This window comes from Malania oleifera, chromosome 11 (assembly GCF_029873635.1).
Source record: "Malania oleifera isolate guangnan ecotype guangnan chromosome 11, ASM2987363v1, whole genome shotgun sequence".
In the NCBI taxonomy this organism is placed as follows: Eukaryota; Viridiplantae; Streptophyta; class Magnoliopsida; order Santalales; family Ximeniaceae; genus Malania; species Malania oleifera.
The window spans coordinates 84,602,762-84,610,751 of NC_080427.1; the positions used below are offsets into that span (position 1 = coordinate 84,602,762).

General features: G+C 36.4%; 1 protein-coding gene across 1 annotated transcript; it reads right to left on the minus strand.

Annotated features, from left to right (window-relative positions):
• Positions 1 to 721: 721 nt before the first annotated feature.
• LOC131168444 (uncharacterized) lies at positions 722 to 6,826 on the minus strand. The gene is made up of 2 exons (XM_058127873.1): positions 6,418 to 6,826; positions 722 to 953 (listed from the first exon to the last, which is right to left on the minus strand). The coding sequence occupies exons 1-2, from the start codon at positions 6,761 to 6,763 to the stop codon at positions 937 to 939; spliced, it is 363 nt and encodes a 120-aa protein (XP_057983856.1). The 5' UTR covers positions 6,764 to 6,826; the 3' UTR covers positions 722 to 936.
• Between the last annotated feature and the right edge of the window lie 1,164 nt (positions 6,827 to 7,990).

Here is a 7,990-nt window from a genome sequence, read left to right on the forward strand (position 1 = left end):
TAGTACTGTAATTTTTGCCTCTATTATAGTGGAAATTTTATTGAGTCTCATAAGCCCCGTGGTTTTTACCCTTCACATTGGAGGGGTTTTCCACGTTAAAAATCGTGGTGTTCCTATTGTGGTGTGTGATTTATTATTATTATTATTATTATTATTATTATTGGTTGGTTATTTTTGCTCGTCACAAATTTAATTTTTGGGAAAGATTTTTCCGTTGTGTTAGTTGTCTTGTTACTTTACCAACAAGTGGTATCAGAGCTGATAGATCATAATTCTAGGTGAGTGACATTATAAAAGTTGAGAGGTGAAGCTAATTCTCTTGGAGGGCTAACAGTTGGAGGACCAAGTGTATGATCGAGGCCTACAAGGATCATCTAAGCTGGGGATGGATTCGAAATAGGGCCAAGATGTGGGAGGTAAGATTGGTTCGGAGGCACGTGGAATGCAATTTGAGGCACGTAAGGCTCCAGTGGTAAGGCCCACTTGGGAAATTGTTGGAGAATTGGGCTTACTCCCATAAGGGAGACAGTTTCCATTCAAGGGGGAGCAGTTGGAACTCACAAGTCAAAATATCTATTTCATTAAAATAGAATCAAGGGATTACATTCCCTATTCAAGGGCATGAGGTTTTTAAATTTTAGGTGACGTTTCTTTTTTACAAATTCATGGCAGTGTGTTTGATAAAAACAGAAAAGAAAAAAGAAAAGAGAAAAGGCATAAGTTGATGAAGTCAGCATCTTTTACACTAAATTGAAGGAGTCCAAACGAAGATAGATATTAAAATTAAATTAAAGATGGATAGATGCAGGATGAGTGCGTGCTGCTCGCTTTATTTTATTGGGTACACAACTATACATAAAAGAGTAGATAGACATAGCCAACAAGAGGAGCAGTCACAATTTCCCCAGCAGCTTTCCTGGCCCTTCCTTTTTTGCATCAAGGCAGTGTGTAAGCTGCAGTCACCAATAATCAGGAATTAGGGGGCAGGGGGGAACTGATTTTTGATGAATAAAAAATTAAAAAAACTGATTTTTGATGAATAAAAAATTAAAAAAAAAATGTCAAATGCATATATATATATATATATATATATATGAACCAATTTAAATAGATCAAATTTGATTTGAATTAATACATCTTTATTTATTTTGCAAGGTTTAAGCATGTATATATATTATCCACGACATAAAATATGTGTAAATGTGTATTTGTCGCTTAACTTGGTTTATTCAAGTGGTAAGGGCGAAGTTAGGTTTTAGTGATCTCGAAATATTAGGTTCGATTCCCCACTTGTGATTTCCTAATGAATTATCAGAAATGGATCAATATATTAGTGACAGTTTTTTCATATGCGTGTGTGTGTATAAATGTGATTTTTTTCTTTGAATTTTAATTTTTTTTAATATATAACATATTCCAATAATTATGTTGAATAAAAAAAATTACGATATTATTTTTCGGCACAATTAACTATATAAAAAATAAAATATATTAGACATGTTTCATCATCGTCCAATGGCTAGCACATATAAAAGAGATTCCTCAAATTAGTATTTTATAATTTCATCTTTTTCCCTAAGATACTTTAATTTGAATATTTTTTGGTTAAATAGTAAAACTACTAAAAGTAAAATTATTTTTAACAGACACATTAATATTTCATAACTGAATGTAACTATGTATAAGTTGTGAATGTTTATTTTTACATCCTTATAGAAATTGTAATATAAAATTTAAATTAAAAAATTAGGGTAAAATCTAACAACACTTCTTTACTTTTCAAAATATGAAAGTCTACCTCTTGAATGTCTAGCTTACGTGCACATTTTTAGTGAGAAGAGATCGAAGCTTGATGCGAAGTCTTGACAGTGTGTCTTTCTAGGGTATCAGAAAGGGGTGAAAGGTTTCAAGTTGTGGGATCTAAAGACAAAAGAGGTGGTGATCAGTAGAGATGTGATTTTTGATGAGAAAGTCATGTTGCATCGTACTCAGAAAGAAGAGAAAGAGGTACCAGAAAACTGTAGCAACAATGAGCATGACACTAAGAGACAAGCAAGATGGGAAACTGTATGTCCAAGATGTTGACGAACAAGCTTTATCTTAAGCAGAAACTATATGGGCTTAAGATGTCAGAGAGTTCATATCTGAACCAGCGCGTCAACGTGTTCAATCAACATTATGAGGTGGACATACATATTTCATGAGTTTTATTGATGATTACTCATGAAAGGTTTGGGTGTACTCCATGTGGCACAAGTCAGAAACGTTTTTCAAGTTCAAGTTGTGGAAAGCTAAAATGGAAAATCAGACCGAGAGGAAGATTAAATGCCTTTGGTTGGACAATGGTACTGGGTATTGAGAATCAAAGTTCATGGAGTTGTGCGAGAAGCATGACACTAAGAGACATTTCACAATATGCACAGCATCAAACCATAATGGTTTGGTGGAAATGATGAACTAAACAATAGCTGAAAGCGCTCGGTGTCTCAAGTTGAATGGAGGGCCTGCAAAGAACTTTTGGGCAGAATCAGTGAGTAAGGTGTGTTTCTTGATTAACATATCACGAAGGGCAACACTAGATGGGAAAGTAGCAGAGGAGATGTGGATAGGTAGTGTGGTAGACTACTCTGGTTTGAGAGTGTTTAGATGTCTAACCTATGTGCATGTTTCTAGTGAGGAGAGCTTGAAGCTTGATGCAAAGTCTTGACAGTGTGTCTTTCTAGGGTATCAGAAAGGGGTGAAAGGTTTCAAGTTGTGGGATTAGAAGACAAAAAAGGTGGTGATCATTAGAGATGTGGTTTATGATGAGAAAGTCATGTTGCAGTGTACTCAGAAAGAAGAGAAAGAGGTACCAGAAAACTACAGCAACAATGAGCACGTGGTGTAGGTGGAGCTAGACACTTATGGTAGAGATTATAATGTTCAGAATGCAAGAAGTCCTAGCTCAGGAGACCAGCAGCATCACAATATAGCTATAGATAGGTCCAAAGGCACTATCAGGTCACCCCCCCATGTATGGTTATGATGATCTAGTTTCTTATGCACTCATTACTAGTAGCGGGGATTCTACTACTTTTCAAGCGGCGGTGCACAACCAAGAAAAGAGTAGATGGATGAGTACTATAGTGAAGGAGATGGAGTCTCTACATAAGAACCAGACGTGCGAGTTAGTGGAGCTTACAGAAGGAAAGAGAGCAATAAGATGCAAAAGGGTGTATAGGAAGAAAGAGGCAGTATCAAAAAAAAAAAAAAGGAGAAAAGTTCAAGGTTCATCTAGTAGCAAATTGTTACTCACTGAGGAAAGGGGCTGATTACAATGAGATCTTCACCCTTATGGTCAAACACACTTCCATTAGGGCAGTGTTGGGCCTGGTAGCACATTTTGATATGCATTTGGAGCAGATGGATGTAAAGACAATGTTTCTCCATGGTGATTTGGAGGAGCTGATTTACATGGTACAACCAAAAGAGCTTAGTCAATCTGGAAAGGAATATGTCATATATAAATTGAGGAAATCACTTTATAGGCTGAAGCAGTCTTTGAAGTAGTGGTACAAGCGGTTTGGCTCTTACATGATCTAGATTGGCTATAAGATATGTGAGTATGATTTTATTATTTATGTAAAGAGCCTTGATGATGGTTCATTTATTTTTTTGTTGTTTTATGTGGATGACATGTTGATTGCTACAAAGAATATAACTGAGTTAAGCAAGTTGAAAACCCTATTAAGCAAAGAATTTGAAATAAAGGATTTGGCTACAACCAAGAAGATTCTTGGGACGGAAATTCGCAGGGACAGAGCATCCAAGAGATTGTGGTTATCTCAGCATAGCAATGTTGAGAGGGTGTTAGATAGGTTTAGCATGGACAATGCAAAATCGGTAATCAGTACACCTTTTGGCGAATCATTTTAGATTGTCTACCACCCAGTGCCCGAAGGTAGATGATGAAGTTATGATATGTCAAAGGTTCCATTGGCTAGTGCAGTGGGGTGCTTGATGTATGCTATAGTCTGTACATGACCAGATCTAACACAAACTATCAATGTGGTGAGCAAGTTTCTATCAAATACGGGATGACAACATTGGGATGTTGTTAAGTGGATTTTCATATGCTTGAGGGGTACTAAAGACTATGGGATCATGTTTAGGAGACAATAGGGTGATCCTTCAATTGTGGGATATGTGGACGCAGACTTCTGAGGGGAATTGGATGACAAGAGGTCTATCACATGGTATGTATTCACTCTTATGGGGAGAGGGGGGGGGGGGCTATTTTTTGGTGGTCTATGGTTCAATCTCTAGTTGCACTATCTACAAATAAGTTAGAGCATATAATAGTGGCTAAGGTTGCCAAGGAAGTTTTGTAGCTTATAGGATTGGTGAAGGAGATGGGTATTCAGTAAAGTGGAGTTCAACTACATTGTGATAGTCAAAATGCTATTTATTTAGTGAAGAACTAGGTGTTTCATGCGAGGACCAAGCACATAGATTTGAGGTTTCACACGATCAAGGAATTGATTTCTTTTGGTGAACTATTACTTAAGAAAGTTCACACTTCTGAGAATGCAGAAAACATGTTGACAAAGCTTGTTATCATGAACAAGTTCAAGCACTGCTTAGACTTGATTAACATCTCCAGATGCTAGATAGGAGGCGTCCCAACCTATTGTCCCAGATGGAGCTATGGGTTATGTTTTTCGTTTTCTCCTATGGGGTGATTATTTTCCAAGGTGGAGATTGTTGTAGTATGTGGCTCATATAGAGTGGAACACATCTATAGAGAAAGCAGGCTAGGGAAAAACAAAGAAGTTGGTTTGAAGAAATACCATCGACGATTTGATGGTTAGATCGACAATTTCAAGTAAAAGCCAAGTCTAGAAGAAAACCATTGACAGTTTGTATAGTACATTGACGATTGCATCGATGGTTTCAAGTAGAAGGTAATTAGGAAGAAAACCGTCAATGGTTTGATGAAACTGTCGATGGTTTTGTTCGACGCTATTTTTGAAATTTGAACTGGGAAGATCAATAGGTTGGGGATACAGAGGAAAGCCTCCGGGGATTGATATATGTGTATTTATACAATTTTATAATCCCTCTATGCGTGTAAGGCTAGCATAAATACAATGTTGTAACCCTGGTTTTGATACATAGTGAATTTTAGCCTCAACTTGCTTCTGTGGACGTAGGCATTCGACCAAGCCACGTTAAATCCTTTGTGTTTTGTGTTTGTTGCTTTCATTATTTCTCTTTGTTTTCATATTGTTCATCTTAATTGCTGCATTGCCTGATTGATAGTTATTTCCGCAACAACAAGATTTTAAAGAAAAAATCAAGAAAAGTGATCAATTGGAAAAGTTGGTGAAACAAGTTTGGAACCAACCCTTGATAGGGGAAACTTCAATTAGATCTTATGATCCCCCATTTACCAATAAAATAATGGAGATCCCTTTGTCTATTAAATATAAAATGCCCATTTGATGAGCAACGCTCATAAGATAGTAAAAGATGGACACTACTCGACAAAAATGACCATTTGATGAGTAATGCTCATGAGATAATAAGAGATGCACACTGCTCGATAAAAATTGTCATTTGATGAGTTCTACTCATGAGGTAACAAGAGATGGATACTGCTAAACAAAAAAATTGACCCATCTAATGAGCACCGCTTATGAGGCAACAAGAAATGGACACTACTTGACAAAGAATTGGCCCATCTACTAATGGACACCACTCAGGCCCAAAAATGTCCATTTAATGAGTACAACTTTTGAGACAACAGCATACAAACATTGCTTAGTAAAAAATTGGCCCATCTAATAAGCATTGCGCTCATGAGACCTAAACATGCCCATCTGGTAAGCATCGCTTAAAAGGCAATAAGAGACGAACACTACTTGATAAAGTATAGACCTATTTGATAAGCACTGCTTATGAGCCAACAAGAAACAAGTACTCTTCGACAAAGTATTTGCAATATACTCTAAAAATAGGAAGGTAACTCTAAGACTTGAGAGTAGGGGGGGCAACTAATATAACCTAAAAGAGACCCTGACATTAAATTCGACATTAACTTATGTAAAATTAAAAAATAAGAAAAACATTAAACGATCAATGAAAGTGAGGTAACACCCATTAGTTAAAGTAAGGGATTAACACAACAATATAGAAATTAGAGAGACGCACCTTTAATATAATTACTGTAATGCGCTCCCTTCATTAAAATTATATTATCCAAATAATTAATTTGATTGTAGATAACATGATTTTAATAAAGGGGATAGTAATAAAGTCTTGTATATAATAACATTGATAATGAAACCTCTTTTAAAAATATTAATAATTAAGTAATTAAGCAAGCTAAAGGTAGCGTAAAAGTAATGAAGAGGGATGTTAATAAATAAATCTCACGTCCGCATTTGTAACCCACGGGACGATCCGCAATGTTGCAGCGCTTGGGGATGGTGATGGCGATGGCAGGCTTCATCCCTGAGTTCTTGGCGAGATCAGACATCATGACAGCGCAGAGGCAGGGTGGGTTCCGGCCGATGGCCCTCACCTGCTCGCAGCACTTGGCAGGAACAACCACGTTCTCATCTTGTGCAGCCCCTGCACATGGAGCTAGCTTTAGCGCCACCTTGTTTGGATCAGATTTTCCACACTCCCCCGCCGCTTCTGTCTTCTCCACCCCCGCTACAATCCCCACCACCACCACCACCACCACTCCCAACATGCACATCAATGAACCCCTCTCCATTTTTCAATACTCTCTCTCTCTCTCTCTCTCTCTCTCTCTCTCTCTCTCTCTGATGCAGTGCAGATGTTGTATCTCCCAACGGCGGCGCTTTATAGGGGAGAGTAAGGTGGTAGGGATGGTGCTTCAATTCCTGGAACCCACTGAGGTCTATTGGGGCGTGGCGCGCACTTCATTAATTAAAGATATTATAGAATTAGGTGTCTGCGGCAATCATCTCAACGACAGAAGTTGAGCAATTTCATGCAAAATCATGGTTATTCAACCACCACACCCACGCTCTCCACCACCGACTGCAGTCTGGGTGCTCACTTTGAACTCAAATTAGCCACGTACGCTTTCTCGTTCCCATATTCTATTAATTTTCTGGCAGAAATGTTAGCCTTCCCGGGGTAATGCAAGCCTCAGAGCCATATCAAGGGCACCATTCCACTCTAGGATTACTTGGGGCTTGAAATATGAAAATTTTTTGTGCATTATATTTAGTTATAATAAAAAGTAAAAGTAAAAATAAAATAAAAAATATATCAAATTAATAAATAAAATTTTAATTTTTTGCATTTTTAATTTGTAATTTTTGTTAATTTTTAATTATATATAAAATAAATTTTTATTTTTAATGATATTTGATATTGAGATAAAATATAGTGAAAAATAAATACTTATTAGGGCAAAAGATACTAACCTTTTCTAAGGTTTGACAAAAAGATAATGACTTCCCTTGAGGTTTCGAAAATTTCAAAGATCTATCCTGAGGTTTCATGAATTTCAAGGACCCCCTCTTGAGGTTTATTAAAACAAAAAAAAATATTTTTAGAAGTCTGTATCTTTTTGACAAATCTCAAAAGAGGTTTGTGGCATTTCTAAAATCTCATGGGACATCTGTGATATATTTGAAATATAAAGAAAGGTTTCTGCCTTTTGTCAAACCTTAGGAGAGGCAAGTTTCTTTTGCCCTAATTATTATTTTTCCTTTCTTTTCCTTTTTTAAATAAAAAATATTTTTATTCAATTTGACGCTTAAAAGTACATGTCATGACTATAAATTATTGATATGATTTTAAAGTGCTTGTTGTAACATTCTCTTTCAAGACAACCTCACTCCTCTTTGGAACTAATTTGTACCGAAATTTGTTATCATCTATTTTGTTAACATATAGTTTACAAGAACTGCTACAATCCCAAAAATAATATATGTGTAAGTATAATCCTAATAAATAAATAAATAAA

What these genes read in the sequence shown, in the direction of transcription:
- LOC131168444 (XM_058127873.1), bottom strand. Translation starts at nt 6,763, where the DNA reads ATGGAGAGGGGTTCATTGATGTGCATGTTGGGAGTGGTGGTGGTGGTG.